The following is a 25,694-nucleotide window of genomic DNA, read 5'->3' as shown; positions in this document are numbered from 1 at the left end:
TGGCATATCAGTACACATGGCCTGCCTTGGCTATCCCAGAGTTAAAATGTTTTGGGCTAAAAAAACTAAAGTGCCAGTTATTAGCAGGAAAATGACAAGGGATAGATTCTACAAGCTGAGAAGCTCACTCAAGATTGTTGATGATCTGGATGTAACAGAAGAGACAAAGGAGTCAGACATTCTTTGGAGAGTCAGACCATTGCTTGACCGTGTGAGGCAAGGTTGTCTCAGACTTCCAAGGTATAATAAGGTCTGCATTGATGAGCAAATCATCCCTTTCACAGGCCGCTGTCCAGTCAGGCAATATGTCCCAGGCAAGCCAAACCCTACTGGCCTAAAAGTCTTTGTCCTTGCCTCTCCAAATGGTCTAGTACTGGATTTTGAGGTGTATCAAGGGAAGAATACGTTCAGGGGCCAAAGGTTGGGAGTTGGAGCTGCAGCAGTCTTGCGATTGGTTGAATCTCTTCCCACAGGAACCTGTGTATTCTTTGATCGATACTTCACAACAATCGATCTCATGGATGCTTTGCTTGCAAAGGGTCTTCCAGCAACTGGAACAATAATGAGGAACCGAGTACCAAAGCCATGCCAGCTACCAGGAGATAAGCAGTTGCGAAAAGAAGGGAGAGGAGCATCAGTGACGATGGTCCGGAGGAGGCCTGAGCTGGCAATCACTAAATGGTTTGACAATAAACCAGTGTTGATGGCTTCCACTGTGTATGGGAAAGATCCAGAAGATATCTGTAGCAGATGGTCCAACAAAGAAAAGGCTCATGTCCAGGTGCGCGACCAGCAGTGATCAGAGAATACAATGACAACATGGGTGGCGTAGACCTGTGTGACCGAATGCTGAGCTTTTATCGCATGTCAACCAGGACCAAGAAATGGACATCACGTGTGATCGCTCATTTCTTTGATGTTGCCATTACAAACGCTTGGATCCAATACAAGTCTGACAGTAAAGCGATTAATCGATCATCTAAGAACACCCAACAGTATCTGGACTTCAAATTGCACCTGGCTGAAGAGCTGTTGGATAGTCCTTCATTTGATGACAGCAGTGAAGACAGTGAAGAAGAGTATCAGCCACCAACCAAAACAAGGATCCCTCAACCAGAGCCCTCTGTACGCAGACTAGGGGCCAGGCACATGCCAGAGATGGTGGATATCAAGCATGCAGAAAGATGCAGGAATAAGGGCTGCAATGGCAAGACATACATGAGGTGTACCAAATGCAAGATGTTTCTCTGCATCACCAAAAGGAAAACGTGCTTCCAGGATTATCACCGCTAAAATATCCAAAAGAAGAACTGTAGAACTGCTTATGTTCAATGTTCAACTAAATACACAGGCAACTATTGTCCTTGCAACAGAAAACAACGAAGAGTGATAAAGAATTTAGTTTTTGATCAAATTAAATTTATTCTTTTGTTAATATTACTCTAAAGCGATAATCTGCTCATTTTCTAAATTCAGTTGTATTTTTACACTAAAATCATCCTGTTGTCCACTACAGTGGACATGCTGTGAAATTTAAAATAAAAATATTTTTAAAAAAATTTTAATTGTAAGGTGTTTTTTTAGACCCAAATAGATAGGAAATCACACAAAAAAAGAAATTGGAACACACTTTTTTTCTTCGGTTCCCAGGAGGTTATAGCACAACCAGACGCTTCTGCTGGCTTTTAATGAATCCTTACTGACGGACATTTTCCAGCCCAAAGAGTCCAGTAATGAGCTCCCAGAGAGCCTGGATTCACAGGCTGTCTAGCTGAGGTCTGAGATTCGTTTTCACATATGGTTTGTGGGTGTTGTTGAACTTCATGAAATTCCAGCAGGGAGAGCCATGACGTTCAGACACGCATCAGCAAGCAAACATGGAAGATACACCAAGAACCATGCCAGCACAGTGCTGATAAACACCTCTTAGGGATTCACTAGTTCCACTTAAATAGAGATCAGAAAAACACATCTGTTAACGGTAACGGACAGCATGACTGAATTATATCAGCCACCTCTCACATGTTTGGAGAGGTAAGGTTTCAGAACAGGTTCGACAGCCATATGCACACCTTCTGGTTTCAGTCATACGAGACATAAGCTACTGAAGGAAATGAAACACAGCAACTGGAAATCATAAAGTTTCTATTTAGTGAACTGTGAAGAAGAGGAGCAGATAAAGGATTGAGGCAGAGCTCACCCAACCGTAAACACACCAGAGAATTTAAGAAAGAGAGAGAATAAAATAAAAATTAGACATTGCATTCTTCAGTTTATATTCAATTATATGTATACTTACTGTTAGATTTACTCAGACTCTCTTTAAGTTGAGGTTGAAGGAGAGTAATCTGTTGGTGTACACCAACAGTAAAACTCATTGGATCTTCAAAAGAATCTTCAATCACAACATGTGATTTTTGGCGTAATAATCAGTAGATGGCACTTGTTTTGTTTGGGATTTTTATTTTTTTATTTTTTTATTTTTGTAATCCAGCCAAATTGACAACTTTGATGAAAGATCCAGTGATGATCTTATTTCAGTTTTTTTGGGTGGAATCCAACAGATTTCAGTTTAAGTTGTTCTTATGTTTGGGGTTTACGAGGCAAATCAGTCTATTGTCTTTCCAGAGCCTTGTAGAGAAGAAACAGACCCTTAGCTTGCATCTACTATATAAACATATCCATTTTTCTTTTCACAACACCTGCTTGTTTTCAAATGCTCAATCTTAGTATTGGGTAAAGTCCCAGTAGGACAAAACCTGCTTTGTTTTAATTTCATTTTAGAACATTCGTTCTCTAAAATTGCGTCACTCATGGTAGAAGCATGTTGGAGTAGCTCTGCTACATTTGTTTTGATTCATTCTTTTTTAAGACTTTTGTTTATAATGGTTTTGCTGTTTGGCATTACATTTTTGGACAATTATTCTCTGAGATTTGGGTGCTGTGCAGCTGAAAGAATTTTTGTTCGTTTTCTATTTTCTTTTTTTTTTACTTTCGGATAGTTGTGATACATAACCATTGCATGAACAAACTATTTTCGCAGCTAATTAGCATCTAAAAATCTAGTAGTACCTGAACTACCACCCTAGGATCACAGAGTTAAAATAAGAAAACTTCATGGATGCAGAGCAGAACCATAGAGCAGAGAGAGAAGGACGATGTTCAAACTATCTGTCCTATTAATCATATCCCCGGCTCCAATGTCTAACCATTCGACCAGACAGAGATTTGAAGAGGAGTGCCAAAAGTAAATGAGGTGGATTAGAAGTGCTTGCCAACACCTGATGGTGACATCCAGGACATGTTACTGTAGAATATTGTCTCTGCTGCCCAGATATTGAGCTGTTAGCATGCAGACACAGTCATGAGACCGTCATAAAGCAACAAAATCCAGTCAGATGCTTTTTCAGATTTATTGGAAGTTTTAGCTCTACCGGACTTCCTTCCTGCCCACATCATCACCATCTGCAATGACTCTTTGAAGATACTTGGATGACGAATTACTACAACACCTAATATACCTTTGGAATGAATAAAGTATTTTTGAACTTAACTGAGCCAGTGGTGCCAACAAACTTTGCTCAGTTTGCTTTTCCATAATAGATTCACATTCAGTTGAATATAATATGTACCATCCAATCATGCAAAAACCGAGAAAAAGAAAATCATACATTGACAAAGCATTTGATAATAAATTAACCCAAAGGTAAGACTGAAAATGTGGTTTTCTTCTACTCTCACAATTTTTTCCTTCTCCAGCTCATTACTTCAGTGCTGAAAAACCAAACTGAGGTTGAAAAATGAGCAACATCGCCAACTGTAAAGGTTATCTGATAATCAGTGGGGTAATAAACTTTTCTTTTCTTCCATCTGCCTGTCAGGGTGACATTGTTGGCTCGGTGTCATTGCTGTTGTGATTACCAAGAGTCCTGCAGTGGCTGTGCCAAACAGGATTATATAGAGCTCACAGCAGAGCTTCCTGTTCTGGAGTTTGTTCATTAAAGGTGCAACAATTTGACCTCATTGAGGTTCAACCTCTTAACCTTTGGATCTTTTTTTTTTCTGGACTCAATACAAACACCCCAATGTTTAGGGCAACCCAGGCTTTTAGAAGCAGCATGACAAATGTTCTACATCCCTGCTTATAATAACTAGTCAATAAAAACAAATTATTGTTACTGATCTTCTATGATCAGCTCAGTCTTCAATCACAATAAGTTGTACTTTGTATTTTTCAATTGTAAATACCCTGTCAGCTGAATTTAACTTGTTGAATTTACTACAGATTAAAAATTGAACTTTTAGAATTCAAATTAAAAGAACTTTTAAGTATTTCTGAAAAATGTTCTGTCCCTATAAAATAGCTCTTTGGTTCTAATTGAACCAAAACTACAAAACATTTTGTGGATTACGCAAATGCATTATCTTTTCAGAAGTCGATGCAATCAGCTAAAGCCATACTAATAAGGAATTCACAAAGTCCTTCATTTCATTGAAAGATGATTTTTACTGGTTCTTTTAAAATAATGATCCTAAAGAAAAATAAATTAAAAACAAATGTTTAAAGCTTGATTTTGGTTTTACTGGTCAGAGCATAAATTCTTACATAGAAGTTTTTAGCCAGAAAAATAAACTATTTAAGAGGAAAAGATAAAACCATTATCTAACCAACATTTACATGCAGCAACGTTCCCATGACGCCGTTCAGGACAACTGTAACAAAGACTTATTGAATAGAAAGCAGGCAGGAGGGGAAAAACTCCATAGCCTGATGAGATCAGTTAACTCTCCCAAAGTAAAAACAAATGCATGGTCTACACAGTAAATAATTTTCTAAAATAACTTCATAAATACTGCGACAGACTGGCGACCTGTCCAGGGAACATTAGTCTGGAACATTAGCTGGAGAAAGGCACCAGCACCCCTCCCAATCTCATTAGGGACAATGGGGTAAGAAAATGGATAGATGGATGGAACTTCACAAATAGCATTAGTGCGAAGTTCTGCGGTTAAAAGCAATGAAAAGTTTCAGACACGCAAGCAATTTCAGTAAATTCTGGACAGAATTTGTAGATGTTCCTACTTTCTGTAAAGGTTAATTCCATGGAGCCAGATCAAATACACTAATCCTGATCCAGAGTTTGAGGTTTTCTAAAGATCTTTAAACCCATTTTCTCTGAACTTTGGGTTCTTCTTCCCATGTCAGTGAAGTAGCTGATCATTTTTGGAGTAACCATTTTGTTAAGCCACTAACTCTGAGCTCTGCAACATTCAATTGTTGGAGCAGTTACACATCAACACCTAAAAGACAACTGAGCAAAGAAACCAATTTAAATATGATCTTTTATCACACTTGGAGGTGGTTAGAGGAAAAACCCTAATTTAATCCAAAATAAATTGTAAATTAACACAGTACTGTATTGAATTGTGTTCGGCTGATCCTTACCTCTCCCTCCAGCATCATCTTCAGCCTTTTCTAACTGTATTATCACCTCTCTCTGAAGACCGTCAGGCAACTATTCAGATAAAGGATTCTCAGCAGCTACAACAGAGACTTGATTGATGGAGACAGCTGTGCACAGCTGTAACATGCCAACTGCCTCCCACTGGCCACGCCCCCTGATTGAGATTTCACGGTGATTACATCGACGTACCGTGGCATTCCTTTCCTGTGACACTAATCACAGAGCATCTGAGGCTCTAACATCAACCAGCATGTTCCGCTGTGCACCTCTGTGTCACGTCATATGAAGAGGCGTTTGTAATGAGACGCTTGCTGTGTGATGCGAGTGGACAGGCTAAGCATCTTTACAACATCCTGAGGGAGGAAAGGCAGGTGAAGGAGCCAGGCAGAAAACATGCCATGTCCACACACAAGCTTCCTGATTTAGATCAAAGATCCTCCAATTTCTGCAGAGCAGCTTCAGATTAATCGGCTTGCTCAAGGACACTTGTTTTTAAGTGAGAGGAGAATGTTCTTGTTCAAATTCCTTTCCATGTATTCCTATAGGAATCTACACATGCACAGTCCTTGAACTTTTGTCATTAAACTACCACAAATTTCAGAGTATTCTATTGGGATTTTATGAGACAAACTGAAATAAGGCATAATTTTGAAGACAAGGGAAAGTACTTTCCAATTGAAAACGTGACAAAACTATTTAAATCCAGTCGTCTGTAACTCAGTACCTTGTGTAGAACCACCTTTCTCATCAGATCCAACGACAGTGATTTTTTTTTTTTTTGAGTACGTCTCTACCAGGTTTGCACATTAAAGCTATAATCTTTTGCCTTCTAAATCTAGCTCAGTCAGATTGCATAAACAGCAATTATTGAGTGTTGCAGCTAATTTGGAATTAGGTCTGGTCTTTGACTGGACCATATGCTATGATTTAAACCACTCCATTCCAGTTCTGCCTGTGTGCTGAGTTCCACCGTTTGAGGAGGAATCTGTGGTTCAGTCTCAAGTAGCAGCTTGGAGCAGGCTTCCTTCCAGGATTGCCCTATGTTTAGGTCCAACCCTTTTCCAAATCAGCTGTGACCAGCTTCCCTGTCTGCACTAAAGAGAAACTTCCTCGCAGCTTGATTTTACTGTCACCGTGTCTCACTGTTAGGATGGTGAGCTCCAAGTCTTAATTTCACTCCATGCATAATCATGCAGGCCAGGAAAAAATACAATTATGGTATCTTCTTCCAAATGTTTGCTGTGTCCCAGACATGTGTTGTGACAAAGTGCAAACAGGGTTTCACATGGCTTTCTTTTAGCCACTCTCTTAGACTTGTGAAGTGCATGACTTGTACAACAGAACATTGTATCTATGCAGCCCTTCCAGTGTTTTAAAGGGCATTTTTGCTCATTTTCTAATATATTTGTTCTCCAAACAAATGTATTTATATTAAAAAATCAAACTGCTAAACAACAACTAATGCCTTTTATTTAGCATTTAATTTGACTTGGAGTAAAGGATACTGAATACAAATGCAAGTCACACTTACTCTTGAGTAGACATGGACCTATCCTTTCAAAACCATTGTCCAACTCTTTGTGAAAGGATATTCTTTCAATGTTTTATTTGAAAAGAATCTTTCTTACAAGTTCAACCATTTGATTGCTGCTCAACAGACCTGGCAGTGTTGGTAGATGGCAGTCAAGCGCCAATGAGTGATTCTGGCCAAGTGCCTCAGAGCAGGGCCAATTGGGAAAGCCTGCAGTCTTTGCACTCCTAAGCGGAAGAAAACACTTGTGTGGTTCTCCTCATTAGCCTGGGGAATAGAGATTTTCCACCAAGCAACATATCAGCAGCCGAACAACTCAAGGGCCGCGGAAGCAGTCATATGAATGCGTTAGAGATGATACATCTCACTGGGACAAAAACGCTGCCATTAGGGTGGAGAAGCCTTTTTTACATGGAACCTGTTCCTGTCACATCCTTTAAAAGGACTCCACAAGTACGGTACTGTAAACTGCTTCTAGAAGAGACAATTTAATTTGCAAATAATGAGTTCAGTCATTTGTCAATTTTCTTAATAGATTGAGATTCAATTAAAACATGAGAGGCACCAATCAGGTTCATCCTGACTGACACCAATTTCCAGTTTTGTGAGGTCTGACCTGCTCCGTGTCCCTGTCAGAGAAGAACATCAACTTGCCATGATGTTATAAAGGAGCTGAACAGATGGGATCAGATTCCCTGTCATTGCACCCTAACATTTTCTCTCCCTCAACTTAGCATCAATGTAGAGCTGCTTCAAAATGTTCACTAATGGATTTCCTCACTTTCCCTTGCTCACAGCATAGAGAACCAAGGACATAAAGAATTCAGTTTTTGTGTTTGTTTTTTTTTAGTAACGAATAAGTTTGGAGTTTGTGGGGAAATATTCTGTCCAGGGAAAGACAACCTCAAGCAGCATTTTAAATTCAAGAATCTACAAATCAGTCTGCAAAGTCATCTGAAGTGATTGTAAAATCAAACAGCATATAAAGAGTGTATGTTTTATGTAGATTCTCTTAGCAAATCCTCTTTTTCAGTTTATTAGTAAAATATTTATCAGTGGGGCAGATAAATGATAAAAGGTTCCTATTGCAATGCAAGTGAATTCAGAAACAATCTTTAAATTTGGAGATTGAGAAAAACCTAATACAAAGATATAGATGAGAGGAGCTAAACAAAGATGGAGACTAAATGGATAATCTGACTAGTTCATCCTGACCACTGATCTTCTGGATCAATATCTGGTCATGGTTTCATCTACAGATCCTCTTTGATTGTTTCTGCTTAATTGTCATCAAAAGGAGCCATGTTTTCTAATCTACCTGTACTGCACACATCCAAATTTTGCATTTACTAATAGTAATGAAACTTTAGGTCCTCTGATGACTTGAAGACTTTATCAAATCAATGTGTTTTCTTTTGTCTAACGGAACTTCTTCAGAAGCACACTCCTACACCCACATCATAGGAAGGAAAGATACTGCAGATTATTCATATCAACTGATCTCTGACTGCATAACATCTACAACCTGGTGTTGTAGGTGTTATGCAGAAGTAGTACAAATCAGTAACTAGTTGATTTGTACTACTTCTTAACATTATTGCCTCCATAACCTCTCATCTATGCAACAATCATTGTATTGGTGTTGTGAAATACCAGCTATTTACAATTTATAAGGTGTAATATCACAGTTTTCTATTTTTTTACATTGTGCATAGCTTTCAGTCTCATATATTAAATTACATTTTATTGTTTTTTATCTCTCTGTTTTTTGTCTCTTGTTTTGCTCCCATTACATGAATTCCCTCAATGTGGGATCAAAAAGTGTCTCAATCAATTGAGATGTCTTGTTTCATGGTTAAAATTCCCACTGACTGACTTCTGACTTGGTGACACTAATCATCTTAATAAAGTGAATAATTGTAAACCCAGGAGTCTGCAAGGGCCATTTATTTTTAATAACTGATTTGATTCTTATTGCTGTTCCCATTTCCCACCTCCTGCTAAACTCGGTTCCTCCCAGTTTGACCTGTCTTCAGTCTAAAACAGACTATGGGCTTATTTTTAGAAAATAAGAACACAGAGCCACTGCTAGGGTGCTTTTGAAAAGCACTAGCTGTGTCTGGAGTCATCAACAGTAATGTCTTGAGTGGTTGGTGTCACAGCACATCATGATCCTACCCAGTGGAATGAAACAGAGGATTACAGGAAGGGTCTATGCTAATTAATACCGAGCTTATCCTGTGATTAACGGTTTCTGCTCTGATGGAAGTGGTCTGTTTTAGGATGGCAGCAGTCTCATTCAAAGAGAGGGAGTCACAGTAAAAGTCAGGGTATTGAATTATGTCAGATTGGCCAGCTAGTCCACAGTTTTGAGTCTACCTGATGCTGTTAACTAAAAGGTCTGATAGAGCAACTAACACAACAACATGAAGGTCTGTGGCTCCTTTAAGAGTGTGCGAGGGGTGGGGGTGGGGGGTTGTGTATGTGGAGAGAATGAGACAAAGCAATCTTGTTCATGTTTATATGTTAGCTTGGAAGCAGAGACCAATTTAGCAAAAGATAGCAATAATAACTGACTTCTTATAAAGGACGTGCAGATTTTCAGTCACATTATCATCCGCCAAAGTCTCTCTTAAGAGCCAACTACTAGCTTTGGCTATTAAAGGATGAATCTTTCTAATGCTTATCGATTATGGTCTTAATAATAATGCATAAAAGTACAAAAGTGAACAGAATGAACCATTAGTTGGTGTGCTGGAACATTAAGATGGAGGAGGGAACAGATAAAACAGAACTGTCTCTAAAAATATCAAAATGTCTCACTGCTTCTAGCTAGAATTGTTCCATGATGATGGAAAAAAAACAAAACAAAAAAAAACATATGAAATCCTAACTGACAGCTGACATTAAAAAAAATTATAAACATCCAAAAGCCTTTCACAAAATCACCACAACCCCTGTGGTGTTTTGCAACTTTACACTAAAATTTGTGCTACTAAATGCAACTATAAAGTAACTACTTGTAAGAATAAAAGCAAGGAGACAAAAGCTTATTCAATTCAGGATTTTCCCAAGTGGTTTGTTTTTATGTGATGCCTGAATCGAAAAGTTTGAGCCTACATGGGGTGAGATCTTACTGATATCAGTATCAGATGTAAAAATAAAATGTAGAAATTGGGGTGAATAGTGGGCAGTTTTAATTTCACCTTAGAAGAGTTTTACTATGATTATTATCAGGACATGAAACTCAAAATACTTTATAATGTGGAAATACCACTGTTTTTATTTAGATTTTTGCCCTCTCTTGCACCATTTAGTAAGCTTTACGTGGAAGGCAAAGGATGAGTGCAGATCCTATAAGTGCTCCTTCAAATGTTTTGCAAGTAAGATGGGTTACAATATTAAGTCTTAACTAAAAGACATCTGCCAGAATATGTGGACTCACCTCGAGGTCTACAACCAACCTGCTCTTCCATCCTAACAACTGCCACCATTATTCTTGCACACCCAAGACTTTGTGTAATCTTATCTCAAAAACAGGATGCATCCTCAAACTCCTGATGGTAATCGTGAAAGGTGAAAGGTGAAAGGTGATTCCCAAACAGATTAAGGCATTTGACAAGATAATAATGCTTGTCAATTAAATTAGGATTCAAACTATCGCAGCTTGGTAAACATAAAATATCTTTATTTGGCCGTGGCACAAATTTACAGTGACAATAAGGCCTAAAGCTCTGGATCATGTGAAATGGTACTACAATGAGGGTCTCTAAAAGAAAAAGTTCTTGTCATCACTTTTGAGAAGCAAAGTATTTTAATCCTGAATGATTACTCTGCTGTGTCACTTTTTACTGCAACAAGCAGGATTAAAATCAAGCAGCCGCCTCCCTCAGGGTTTACTCCAACATGAAGAAGACTGGTGAATAAGCAGAATACTGGTGATGCCTTCCCTCTTATCTGAGCCCACAGTTTTGTAAATTCCTCTGAATTGAATATGCAAGCAAAGACAGAAAACAATAGGCTGTGATTACTTCAACCACTCCAGACTGAAAGAATAGAGATGTTAAAAATGGAGCACTAATGTTTGCCCAAGTGCGGCTGGGAGAGAAGAAAGGGAGAAAATTATGCAGCACTTTGCTCTATTGTGTCTTTGACGCTGTCAGCAGCAGTTATAGGCGTCTGTTTGAATCTGTTCACCCCTGTGGACAAGCTGACAATCCCCACCGCTCGCCTCAGGATGCAGGAGAACACGTGAGTGCGAGTCTTGAAACGCTCTTGCAATATTTGCATAATCCATCCACCTTCAGTTTCCATGGCCACTGCAAGTCCATGTATGCATTAACGGGAGCGCACAGTCGTTATGGAACGACTGTTTGATAACATATGTGTTTATGCACAAAAAACACCATCACTGTTTGTGTGAATTTAGTGAGCCAGAGAAGCACAGTAACATCAAAAGGAAAATAACCGGGGACTATTTATTAAACAGACGCACACCCTCACCCACATGAGCTCAGCAGTGCTCTGCTGCAGGGGTTTCTATTGCATCAGTAAGAAGGAGAGACTCCCCGGCTCTCAGGGAGGATGGAGAGTGATAACCAAACCTAAATGAGCTGCAGACCAGCAACAGAAGGGGTGGGAAGAAGACTGAAAGAATGACAGCATAAGTTATGTGACCAGCTGAAGGTACGCAGAACTCTGCCACTGTACATAACACAGGAGTAAGAAAATACCTCTGACTAGAGCGATGCATTAAATTTGTGCATATTCAAGCAACACCAGCTCCATTTTTGCCCATCCTTTGTGTCCAAAATCTACTCTGCTTCTCTCAGTGTCTGGCTCGCAAAGCAAATAGAACCAATAAGGACAGTGAAAAGCGACCATTTTGCACTCTTTTCTCATTAGATCAAAGCCCTTGTTACCTCAGATTTAAGTTATTACGCCACAATCACATTGATTTGCACAAGTATCTCAAGACTTTAAAGACTTAAGAACCGAGGTAAGAACATCTCACTGCATCAAGGTTTACAGTGGCATTTAAAAAAAAAATGGCTCCATGGAATATTTAAAGACCAATTGAAGCCCAAACCAACTTTTCATGCAGATTATCTCTATAAATTGGAGCTGAGCCCTACAGTCTCTTGAAACAAATGCTCTTGCCCCTAATCAGGGCGCTCTAGGGAAGGGCAGGCTACGGGTGGCATATTTTGCGTTTTTGTGCAAATTTGCTTAACACTGTAATATTTGGCCTAAAACCATCTTAGTGTTGCCATCTATAAGTGAACTGTCTTCATTTATCACTTCAGTCGAGTGTTCCACATTGGTTGCAACTGTACAGCTTGGTTCATGTCTGTCATGAACAGCTTGGTTTTATACCCTGCATTTGGGTATGAAACCATCTCACTCACACAGGCCTCATGGCGAGTCAGTAGTTGGTATTTTTAGTGTGGCTAAGCATTGATCGACAGCATTTTTTAGCTTTTCACGCGTGATTCATTTTCATTGAGAACACGAAGTAGAACGTAGGCTCTCTCTACTCCAACTGCTGGCGGGTTTGATACAAGACGAGTGTGTGACACTGATTGCAGAGCTTCGGAAGCAGGAGGGACTCACGGCAGAACTTGCTGCTCGTTCAGTCAGAACAGGTGCTTTATGTGTCATCACCAAAGTCTCCAATAACACAAAAACGTTCTTAGAGTTGTCGCTGGTTGCTTTTTTGGGAAAAAGAAAATGTTCCTAGAGGAATCCGTTCGTCCTGACCACAACCCTGGTCTTTACCAGACTAGGTTTCCTATATGGTCCTGACAGTTTTCATTGTAATGTGCTAGATGTTTGAGTAAAAAAAATCGTTCCTACTGCAAATGTTCACACTTTAGTTGAAAGTAATCCTGGAACAGAAGACGTGGTTTCTGAATAACAAATCTTTAGTAGCAATATCAGATACTTCACTTGAAAAGAGGATCAATTATTCTTTTCTCTTTTTGTAAGGCCAGCAGTACAACTGGTTGCTTTGTCCACACTTGGTCTAGCAGCATGTTATAAACAGTGCTGGTCTTTCTTCCAGAATCAAGCTTTTGCCCTGGCTGTGATCTAAATACATTTACATAACTATGGGCATCACACTAAATACATGCATAATACATTTCTACATGGAAAAACTGCATCAGTGTAAAAAGAGGTCATTTGTTGGTTTGAGAAGCAAACCTTTCATTGCGGGGGGACGAGGATAAGGATTTCCAAACTCTGATTTGCTCATTTTATATTCAAACCCTGCTCGGTGGCTTCTCTGCTTATAATTCTCAGAGTTTAATGATAAAAAAATAAAATTCTGTGCTTATTCTTCTACTTATTCCATAGAGCAGAATATATATCAAATGATTCTGGATACTGTCTGCTAAATTTGGAAGTGACATGCATAAAACATCAAATTTTTGCAAAACTTAACCGACAACTTGTGTATCTGCAGAAAACATTCAAATAGTATTCGCAAATTTGCCATTTCCAAGTAAAGCCCCTATATGTACAAAATGTCTGAATAGATTTTAATCAGATTGTGCCACTTTGATAACTTCTGCAAAGAAAAATCAGTTCTTAATATATATATATATATTGACATATGTTGTAGTCATGACAATGTCAAATAGTTTTATAAACTTACATTTTTCTGTAAGTTTAACAACAGTTAACTGGAACCTAATTGAAATCTGAGGAGCTGAGCAATGAATGAATCTTATCAAAAAAGAAAAAGACAACTATTAATCTAGCCTTTTGCAAACCACTCTGGATGAAAACATCAAGAGTAACGTATGAGTTGATAACCACTTTATTTGTGGAGATTTGTTTTCGGAAACAATAAATCCTACAGAAACTCATATGTATGGCCTCATATGTATATAGTGTGATATGTCACACTATATTTTAGAAATAATATATACAAATCCAATTGAAGGCACCCAAGAGGGATCCTAATCAAATGTTTTAACAACCTCAACTGCTCCTTTCTAATCAGCCTCCCTGGAGTGCTTCACTATCTTAGGGTGACCCAGCCACCCAAAAAGGAATCTCCATTCAGTCACTTGAGGTCACACTGTGATGATCCATTTCTTCTGATCATAGATAACAGCAGGAGCAAGGATGGACAGTAAAGGTCAAGAGTTTTACTTATTGGTTCAGTTGTTTCTTCCCTCAGCTGATCAAGGCAGTGGTGCAGATGAAGTCTCAGTCCATATATTCATCGCCTGCTTCCTCCTATCAGTAATTATGAACAACACTCCAAGATACTCCAAGATACAAAATCTGACCTCTAATATGAATGGAACAGTCCCTCTGGTTGCAGACCATGACCTGAGGAGTTCTGGCCTTCCATCCTACACCATCCTTCTGTTGCTGGTTAAGATATTTAAGAACCAAAGGACAACCATTCTCAGACTACTTTCCCGAACCGACAACATTTTGATTGAAAAGTAGGGGATAACAATACAACGATCATAATTTCCTTGCTGTGGTGGTTTGTCAAGTGTTAATCCCTCAAAATGTAATCCCATCACATCAACCACTTCTGGTAAAGCAACTGTACAGCAAGTTGATCCAAAATCATTATTGGAAAATCAATACTGCAATAACAATACAGTATTCAATATTGTGTCATATGCAAGTTCAGCATGCTGGCAATATATTCGTCCTGTTGGGTAGACTTCCACCTATCTAAGTTGTATAAACTTTAAAAAAGGTTAATATTTTAGAGCTGCAGCGAGGTTCCAGAAGAAGGGGAGAAATAAGAGGTTACAACACAGACAGAGGATGGTGGTTTGATACATTCACTGTTGGCTTTGGATTTATTCTCTCTGCCTTATCCTTTGACATTTTAATGCTAGTTCCAGCAAACATTTTACATCCCATTTAATCCCAAAGCAGCAGTTTTTCCTTTTTGTTCCATCGCAGAAAATCCTTCAGCAGAGTTTATATCCACCATGTCAGCAGAAGCTCTGCAAGAAGCCTTTAGGTATCTAGACAATTTACGGTTAAAGAGAGCTGCAGTAAGCCCGTATGATAGCAGGTGCTGTACAACATCACACTAAGGTGGAGCTAATTATTACGGATTTCTGTATCTTTGCAGACATTGGCCAACTTGCTGCTTTGAAAGGAAACAAGGATTCCTTTCAGGAAAGCTATATAATTACAATCTTTTTTAAACATTAAGTGTAACCTGGGAACCACCAAACTTATTGTTTTTGACAGCTAGTTTAAAAATATTTCAAACAGAAATATTTAGATGGCTATATTGTTGGATGCAAAGCTCATACCACCACACATCTTCATCTGATTTTGTTTGATCCGATCTGTCAATAAAATCCTTAATGTGTGGCGCTAAAACCACTTCCAGTGTAGCACAAAAGTCTTAATGTTTTAGATAAACGCATCACGTATTTTTACAGTATTTTTGTGCGAATCTTGCCAGTCATTGCTATAATTGGCTTCCCATCTCAGTGGTAGAACTCATTGAGGCCACACTCTGAGAAACATGGAAGTGATTCAAAGATCCTGGATGCAGACCATGTGTTTGTAGCGGAGTGGGCGTGAAGTTGGCTTCAACTCAACTCATTCCGTCTCCCACATTTTCTGTCAATGACTAAACTGTGTAATTGAGTCAAGATTGCATTAAAATTAGCAATGAAAGGATGAGGGCATGAATAACTTCTTCCCGCTGACTGACGTTCACAGTTGTCTCCTTTTGTGCCCTTGGGGGCGGCACAGAGCTCATCCTTAGCTAATCAAACCCCAAGTGTAATTTCCCCCGAGGGATAAACACCTTCAAACTCGCAAATGAGATGCATTTAGTGCAACTTTATACCTTTAATGTGCAAGAAATATCCATAAAATGTGATAGATGCACAGCAGATGCAGACAGCATCTGAAGGCATCAATTTATAATTGAGTTGGGTGAAATGTCAGATGAAATTTAGGATGCAGGGCTGCCTCTGTAAATCAGTTTTTAACACAATTAATCAACTCTTAATCAAAGCTAATTTTTCTGAAAAAAAAAAAAGAAAAATCAGTTTCCTTTACTATTTCCATTTAATATTGTGCAGCTCAATCTTTAAAGAGTTTGATTAATACACACTAAAATGCATCATGTTTAAGGTTCAGAACTTTGTATTTTCCCTTTCCACAAATGGCTTAATTAATCTAAGTTACCAGAATTGTCTTAAAAATTTTTCAATGTTCAATGATAACCTTTAAACAAAAATCTAAAAAGCCTGAAGAACTATAAATAAATTGATTTAAGACTGAAGACCTTTGCACAGTAATTAGTATTAATGCATTCAAATCAGATGCAGCCAAGCCTATGTGGGTGCGTTTTATTTTTAAATTGATTAAATTCTCAGTGGAGTTTCGTTTTCAGACTTTCTGCCTGTCTCATCTTGTCTGTCCGTAAATAATGAACCAGCCACGTTATTTTTAGCAGAGATGAGAGCTAAGCTGCCTTAGATATTTTGCTGGGATCTCTCCAAAACTCAGCACAAAGTGGATATATAAGCACCAGCTCAACTGAGCGCTCCTTAACATCTGTTCCAAAACAGAGGTCAGACCCACAAACTATTGCTATAAATAATTAATCGGTGCATTACAGATTAAGATTTTCATCTTGACAGTGTAACTTTATATATCTTGAAAAATATGAAATAACTTGAAAATCTACCTGTGAACCTAACGCAGTGTTCATACTTTATTTTTCTGGATGCACTGAATGCAACAAGCTCTGACAGAATGAAATTTGAAATTTTTTGTGTTATGTAATGAATTTCCAGCATCAAAGCTGGAATACAAAGCTGTATTCTTCCATTTATGTGTTGATTTGTATTAAATGTCCTTTTGGTATTTTTTGTTGTTCCTTATTTTTTTATCTTTAATCTTTGATACGTTGTCTTTTAGTTTTTATACTTGCTGCAACATCAATTGAAAATTTGGGATGCGAATAACTCTGAAAACTGAAAACTGAAGCATGCGAATTGGTTAAAACCAAAAATATAAAATTTTAAGTGTTAAAACCATATTTGGTAACAATTTTCCTGGGGGACAATCCACCTGTGTTGCAGTTTAATTATCAAGCCGTCTTTACAAGGGAAAAATAAATTTTTAGGTCATCCGCTCCATTTTTATGCACCAGTATAACAAAACAGTACCACAGCTTATGATAGTATCACCATGTTGACATTTATTACTTCTTGACCCTTCCAACACACTTTTCACTATGACCAAACAGCTCAATCCCTGTTTTTTTTCTCTCTCTCTCTCTCTCTCAACTTGAAGGTGTTAAGGTGTTAAAAGAAGCTGGGGCTTTTTGTCAGCTCTGTTTCAGGCCACAGTGACATTAAACTGGCTTCATTGTGGACAACAATGCTGGTCTCTTTTTCATCTTCAGCTTTGCTGGGTCCTGAACATCCAACCGAATATTCTTTCATCTGAGGGTGACAGTTCGGCAACCAGGTGAAATGTCCAAACATCTTGGATGTCCACATAGTAGGTTTAACTAATGATCCTAGAGCTGAAGTTTAGGTTAGGTAAGGATATTTATGAAGTTCTGTGGCTGTTTCCACTGTTTAGAGTATTATGTCTTGCTGCATAAGCCAAGTAAGTTTCTTCTTCAGGTGATGACTGCTAGAAAATGTTAAAGGAGATTTTCTGGCCGACAACTGTTCAATCAATTAATGCAATCTATCCCCAAAAAGTGAAGTAGTCCCAATAAATAGAAAAATAAACACACAAATAGATTAAATAGATTAAAAAAATAAACCACCACTACCATGTTTGACTATGACATAGTTATTTTTATGAAGAGTTGTTAGTTTTTTAAAAGAGTCATAAGACACTTTATTCCAGTCATAAGACACTTTGTTTCAGTTACCAAGATGTTATTTTGCCAATTATTTGGATTATTAGATCCCGTCTCTAGTGGAAACCTAAAGCCTTGAAATTTATTTAGTCTAGTGACTATTTCTCATCTAATTTAGATTTATTTAGATCAGGGGAACAATGTGTTGCTTTTTGAAAGCAACAAACTGTTGTTGTGACATCTTTCATTTCAGACAAGTTCTGTGAAAGGGATTTTTTGGTTATACAGGTCTGGCAATAATTGTGGTTGGGTATGGCCATTCGATTTAGGTATGATTTAACAAAAGGGTAAATTAAATTTCAACACATGGCCAGATTGTTCCGGATGCAAATGCCTAGTCAGGTATCTGTTTTGTAAAAAAATTATTTTTATGAAATGTAGAGTGTAAAAAAAAAAAGAGTAAAGAGACATTTATTATGTGGGAACCATTTTTCACAGGACTGACTGTTAACGCCTAATCGTACTGTTATCAACTCAGAGCTGGTGCATGTAGACTGACTCTGTAAGCCGTTGCAACAAAGTCCCTCGATATAGTTTATTACAATTATGTCGTGTTCGATATTTGTCCTCACTACTAATTTACTACAAAAAGCAGAAAATACTGAGTTAGATGCAAGTACAATATATAAAAAAGAAAGATTGCATGGCTCAAGTCTACCAAAGACGCGAAAAGCTGATGTAAAATTTTAGCAGTATGGAATGCAAGAGTTAAAACGGTTAGCAGAAACATGTGTGCCAACAATGTGACCAGTTCTAAATGCAATGGAGAAAAGGCAACCGGGCATGCAAAGCACAATGCCGTTATCCTATTAAGAGACAAATTCGAACAGAGGCACAGATTTACGCTGCAACACAAACACAATACCAGCACTGACCTTGAAGCTCCAGTAGTTTGGTTGTTGCTAAGGGGGAAGAAAAACAAAGAGGAAAGAAGATAGAAAGGACAGGGAGAGGGGGAAAAGGAGAAAAACGGGATTGAGAGTGTGAGACTGGCTGTAAATACCACAGTAAAAGAATGACCAAAACAAGAGCTGGTTAGATCCAAAATCTGACTTTGTTACTCAGTTTCCATGTGAAAATATGCAAGTGATAATAACACTGGACAAAAGACAAAAAGATAGATGCCTCAGCATGTCAGCACCCCTTTTCATGAAAGAATATTTATGTTAAGTTTTTGTAAGTTTACAAGAGGATACTCAAAGACGTGTAAACCTAATCTTGACTGCTAATTTCTATGCAGGTAATGTATAGACTAGATGAGACCCTTGAGGACAATTGTTCTTCCTCTTCTAAAAGGGGTGCATATTTGAGACTGTTGATGGAAACTCTTAAAGAAAAGCTACCACTCACCCCATTAGTTTAAAAACAACACAAAGCTAGTCTGGCTCTGATAGATACATATAGAGAAACACAGATATTTTTGCCAAACTAGGATTTTCTGCTGCATTGTACTCCTTCCATGCAAATGCCAATTAGGTTTTAGTGAAAAAGAAAAAAAAAAGTTGAGAAAACATGTACATTATCTAGCTATACAAAATGGACATTTGAAGATTGTTAAAAACAATGAACTACAACACCAAAAAACAAGCACAAAATTTGTGCTTCCTGCAATAGAAACATAAAAAGCTGAGTAGTTTGTGTGGTTATATGACTAAAAAATGGGAAAGCAAGGCTAAAATGGAATGGTATGGTGGCATTTTCTTAATCTGCAGTCGTGAGAGGTTTGTAGTGAGATGGGTGGGATTATTGATGAGCTCTGACCTGCACCTGGTCTTTAATTTTGATGGACACTTTCACACATTTAGTAATCTAGAATATGTATCAATGAGGCTTGTTTGTTTAAGCAGGTATTAAACATACTTTCAATTAAGCCCACATTCTTGTAATAAAAATGTTAATTGTTCCGATGTAATATTACAATCTTAAATCTGTTTTCTTTAGTTTTCAGCAGAAAATCATCAGAATTAACAACCTCGGTCTGTGTAAATGTAACCTATATAATCTGTTACACTTAGTAAATCAAGGTACTGAAATAGATTAAGTTTTTGTTCTAATTTATTGAATATTACTAAATTTAAACAGGAGTTTTCTACAGTATTTACACACAAGACAGATCTGTGGCAGTAATCAAAGATATGGAAGAATGAATCTGCAAAGAGTAGAGGTACTGAAGGTGGATGAGTTGAAGTACCTGGGGTTAATCATCCAAAGGAAAGGAGGAGATTACAGAAGGTAAGCCGCAAGAGTAAAACAGGTTTACAAGATGAAGACCAGCTGTGATGTATCGTTTAGAGATGGTAGAACTCAAAAAACAGGAAACAGAAGATCTTCACTAGAAGTAACAAAAATTATTTGGATTACAAAAAATACCAGCAAAATATCTTAAATTGTTGTTAGGAGAAAGTCGGCCAAAGCTAAGATGCTCTGGATCTACAGAGAAAGGATCATAATGCAGTAGTATATTTGGACTTTCCCACATCAGTGCCTCAAACTTTTAGCTTTGAAATAGATCCACTCTTGTGTTAACATTTCTCGACAGGTGGTGCTTTAAGAGATTAATTGTATAGATTTTGGCTTTTGTAAATCAAATTTGTTGACAAATATGATTAAAAAGAATTATTCATGTTCTGAATACCCTAATCCAGAATAAACCTCTATAATAGATGCATGAGGAGATTAATCTGCTAATAAATTTCTACAGTACGGTGAACAGCACTTCCGAGACCGTGAAAAGGGCTAAGCAACAATGACTGAAATAATTCTACTTATGGTCCGATAAATAGTGAATGCATATTTCATATTACAGATAGGTTGATATAAAGGCTGAATTCATTCTGTTCTGAACTGAAAAGGTGGCACACAGACAGTGAAGCTAAACGGTAAGAAGTGTGAATTCAGATTAGGCTGATTCTGTCAATCCTATTCACGGGTTAAAAAAAAAAATGCTGGTGAGTAAAAAATTAGGAACTCCATCGAAAAACTTGAGTCACTAACACATTTAGTTAATGACTTTCCTTACTAAATGTGTACGCCATCTAGAACACATTTAAAGGAAAAATAAGTCACTCTCTTGATTAGCAGTGGAGTCATTTAAGGATTGCACCTATTCATAGCAGGTGATGTCATAAATGGACTCCACTTACACACTTTTCTAGTCATGAAACCACTCAAAGTGTTCATGTCAGATTCACTCAGTTATACTGACAAAACTTATCAGCTGACACACAGATCAGTGAGCTACTTGTGGATTAGTGCCTTGCCCAAGGGCACATCAACATATGGAAGGGGAAGCTGGAATCAAACTCACAAACTGCCTCAATTGTCACAATATCAAAGATGCTCAAGACAAAGCCACTGATCACATTTACTCAAGAATTTCTAAGATGGATTCTGATGGTCAGAATATATCTTTGTTGATCTGGTGTTAAAATAAAACATTCTTCTGTGTTTGAATGGCCACACAATAAATCTGCTTATGTCAGCAAACCAACAAATAAGAGTGTTTTCCAACAATCTTCTGGGTGAGAAAATTATGTTAGAATTATTGTGATGATGGCCAGATTAACTTACGTCATCCATCGCTCCCATTGTAGAAGAAATTTAATTGCGTGTAATAGATTCCAGCAGTTAATCAACATTTGCAGTGACTTAATGCCCATTTTAATGATGCAAGCCCAGACAACTCCACAGATCAACCTTATGATCCATTGATGCGAAGGAGGCTGCTGTGGATCCAGGAGCAGGATCAAAGCTATGTGCACAGGCCTAAATTGTGCACATAGCTTGTGCAAATAGGAAGCTGGAGTTTTCATTTCAAATGGAAAGAAGCCAAAACTTTCATCTCATAATTCGACTGCACTGGACATATCCAAATGAGTTACATGGCCTTACACTTTCACAGTCCAGCCATCTCCCACTGCCCTTCTCACTAGTGCACAATGCATTGAGGTACTTGAACTCATCTGTGGAACTTGAACTCAGAAGCAGTCTTAAATCCAATCTGCAGCAATCATTCCACCGTTTCCATTTGAGAACCATGGTTCAAATTTGGAGGCAATAATTCATAACCCTGCTGCAAATTACTCCTGTATGTAAAGACACCAACAGAACATCCTCTGGAAAAAGCAGAGATAAACTAGACATTTTCCTTTCTGTGACTGTGGCCAGAAATTTTAGGATGAAACAGTTCATTACGGGAGAATGTGGACACAGTCTGACCCGGCGTGCCATATTCCCACAGCAATCCTGCAGATTGGCCTAAGCAACACAATCATAGGGCTTTTTCAGAACCACGGACAACTCCCATAAGAGATGGAGCCTTAAGCATCTATTCTAAGAGGAACAAAGCTTGATTTTTCTGAAAGCAGAAAGAGTCACAAGTGAGACACCTATTCAGTGTCACATCAAGGACTGAGACCAGAGTTGTAGTCTGCTCTTACAAACAAGAATACCAGAGACTGTTCTCTGAAGTCTCAAAGCCCTGTCCTTCAGGACTGGCATCTTGTAACTTTGATGTGGATCTCTGCTTCAACACACTTGAATCAAATAAGGTAAATACCAGGACCACTGTAAAACTTAACCACATGCCGTGGAAGCAATCGAAACAATTGGTTTAAAAATTTAGACCAGGAACACTCCTAAAAGTTGCCTCTGATGACTCGAGTTCCAGATCGATGCTCTAATGTGTTTAAATCCTTATTTAGTAAAAGCAACCAAATTTAGCAGAATTAAGCAAACAATGTAGTAATCTACTGCAGCGACAGTTTCTTTACAAAACCTCATTGGTAGTTTATCATTACATCCATTGTTGCTTGTCTTTGGTGATTGTTAGTTCTTCCAGTGAAACAAGATGCATTGTAAATCCTGCATTCAAAGCAGATTACATAGAGTCAGTCAAACAATGCCTCATACAAACACTCCATCCTGGGAATGTGTTTGCCATCTTTAATTTGAAGTATTTTTATTGTTCTCCTTTGCTCCCTTTCTATATAAATGGTTTTCTGAGCATTTATCTAGTTATTGTACTGAACTGTGACTCAACTGAGGCCCTTTCAACAATAAATCTGGAATTGATTAACGGTCTACTTCTAAGGATTACGTAGGTGTTGCACGTCTGAGACTGTGTTAGAGCCAAGTTTCAGATGTAATCAGGAGAAGGCTCTCTGTGGATGTCTGCGGTCGACTTGTCTGCAAGCTTGCTATGTGGTAAGCCTGCAGGGAATACATCTATCTGTCAATGATGATCTACTGTGCAAAGAGAGAAGTCATCTGCAGGGCCCGCCTGCATGCAATATAGTCAATTATCTTCTATTTACTTTCATTAATTCAAGATTACATGGCAAGAAAGATGAAGTATTGATTATGAAATTCTGCACCTGTGACAGTGTAGAGCAATCAGGAGACAAATTATGACTCCCTGTCAGATCCTTTGTGTGCAGGAAGATGAGAGGTGGAACCTCCATTGATCTGACTCATTTGTCCAAAACATCTAACTGATCAAATGGATTCAGAGCCGGGGCATTTTAACCTTAACTCAACACCTAAAACATCTTGTTGTGGTCCTTAAGCCATTCTGCTTTGTAGCAGATGCATTATCCTGTTGAAATAGCCCACATCCATTAAGAAGAAAAGTTTCTATTGAAATTGTGTATATTATCTCAAACAATTCAGAGGTAGGTCATGTCAAAGTAATAGGACCCAAGTTTCCCAGCAGAATACTGTTCTCTCAATCACAATGCCTCTTCTGGCTTGCATTCTCCCCATCCTGCATATTGATGCCTTAAGCAAAATCACATGCATCAGTGCACCTTCATGATGTAAAGTAAACAGTGATGCATTGGAAAATGCTCTTACCCCATTGCCATGTGGTTCCCTTTTGAATTTCACATGGCCACTAAGGCCATTATGTTTGTTGCTTCAAACATTTACAGAAAATCTGTCTACAGTAAAGCTAACTGGTTTCAACGCCTAAATGTTTCAGCTAAATGCACTGCCACAGGATCTTGGGGAACCCAGACATGTGAGTAAGCCAGTCCTCAGCCACATACATTTGTCCAATAAGTCTGACAAGGCAGTAACAAGTTAAACAGGAGAATCAGACAGCTCTGGAGACCGTATAACTCCAGGTGAAAGTTAATGCACTCAGCATTAGGTAAAGGCAGAGTGAGTGGTGGAGAGAGGCAGAGGTGGAGGATTCATCTCACTCAGCATACTTTCTGGTTGTGCAGACAGAACATCTGTCCTGTTCAATTGAACTGAAGTGACTGATTTTCTCTATCCTCTCATCATCCTGTCCTTAGCATGCAGGGGCACAGGTGGCAGCACCAACATTTTAAAGATTTTTTATTTATTTTTTTTTAACCACAGGAAAAAAAAATTGCAACTGTGATCTTGACAGATTTTGAGAAACAAATTCTTTATCCATCATGTCCAAGACGGAGATGAGACTGAATGAAAATGCATTTGAGACAGAGACGAGACCAAGCCTTTAAAAGAAAGTAGCACAAAGCTAGAGAATGTCCGGACAAAAGCTGATAGTTGATGTTCAAGCATCTTTAGAAATGTTACATGTCCTGCAGAGTTGTATTCAATATCAAGATGCTATGAGAGGATGCTTTAAACAAAGCAGCAGCAAAAAAGTCTTCAAGGGGGAATGTGGCAGATTTACTGTTCTGGGCATCCTGAGGATATACAGCTGCTGATGTGCCTTCACAGCCAACACTGTTTTGTTTGTTGTCCATGTCAGATCCCCTGAGATATGTGTGCCCACAAATTTGAAGCTAGACACACTGTCCATCCTCTTCGCATTGATGTGCAGTGGGGCATGGATATTCTGCATCTTCCTGAAACCAATTATAAGTCCTTTGGGCTTTTTTGAGGCACAGACTGTCCATTGTGCAATACTGTTAACTGCTGTCCTTCCTACAGAATCATTATCCTATAGTCGTCAGTGGTATTCTCCGTACATTATGTTGGTGCGATGAGGTGGAGCACAGTCATGGATGGGTATGAAGGAAAAATCTACATTTTACTCCCTTTCAAAGAAAAAAAAAATCATTGTTTTCTGGTATTTCAACTACTCTGGTATCTTCAGCATCTTAGGGAATGTCATCTCTGTCAGTCATTATCAGAGTCTGATTTGAATAAAAAGTTTAAAGAATGTGGGGAAAAAATATATCTGAACAGAGATTACCAACCTTCTCATGCGCATCCAATGAAGCAAAAAAACTCAGAGGAACCAGCAACACTTCAAAACACCAAGGGGATAATTATAGAAACACGTTTTACAACATCCTGCAGCACAATATTTAAATTGTTTTCAAGGAATACACAAGTTCTAGTTTTCCCTCACTTCAATTCCAAGCAAACCTACTGTTTATTGTGTTACATTTGCAAGCTTCACTCATCCTACATGATCTTTGTTTGCAGGATCTCAAACAAACGAGTCAGAAAATCTACAAATATCTGTCACAACACACCATTTCAGAGGATTTCAGCTGCAGGTTTGAGCACAGACATTGAGCTTGGTAATGGAGGTAGAGAATTCCTCCACATTCCTGTACACAGCATTAAGTATTCATGACTTCAGGAGGAACATCTGACACTATAGTACAAACAAAAATGAATAAATAAATCAAGTAAAAACATGAACACACCCAACATTTGATAAAGCTGCAAAAAAAACATTCAATAGTCGAATTTGCGAATTAAAGTATATTCCTAATTTCAAAACTGCAGTGTAGTTTAGAGCAAAATCTGAAAAAATTTCTTCTATGAATTCTGTTAGAATTTTTTAAAAAACATA

The 25,694-nt window shown here is 38.2% G+C and overlaps 1 protein-coding gene across 11 annotated transcripts in view; it reads right to left on the bottom strand.

Moving 5' to 3' along the window:
• Window positions 1-25,694, bottom strand: part of zgc:114120 (uncharacterized protein LOC619267 homolog) — a 91,590-nt gene that overhangs the window by 28,550 nt on the left and 37,346 nt on the right. For 10 of the 11 annotated variants that reach the window (XM_044101876.1, XM_044101874.1, XM_044101877.1 and 7 more), the window contains one exon: window positions 18,766-18,792. The exons of the other annotated variant lie outside the window; for it this stretch is intronic. In XM_044101876.1, the coding sequence (XP_043957811.1) occupies window positions 18,766-18,792 (27 nt within the window). The remainder of the gene's footprint in view (window positions 1-18,765; window positions 18,793-25,694) is intronic. 11 annotated transcript variants of the gene reach the window in all.

This window comes from Gambusia affinis, linkage group LG20, assembly GCF_019740435.1.
Source record: "Gambusia affinis linkage group LG20, SWU_Gaff_1.0, whole genome shotgun sequence".
Classification (NCBI taxonomy): domain Eukaryota; kingdom Metazoa; phylum Chordata; class Actinopteri; order Cyprinodontiformes; family Poeciliidae; genus Gambusia; species Gambusia affinis.
The sequence above is the reverse complement of the archived record's forward strand: the minus strand, read 5'-3'. Positions and strand labels throughout refer to the sequence as shown.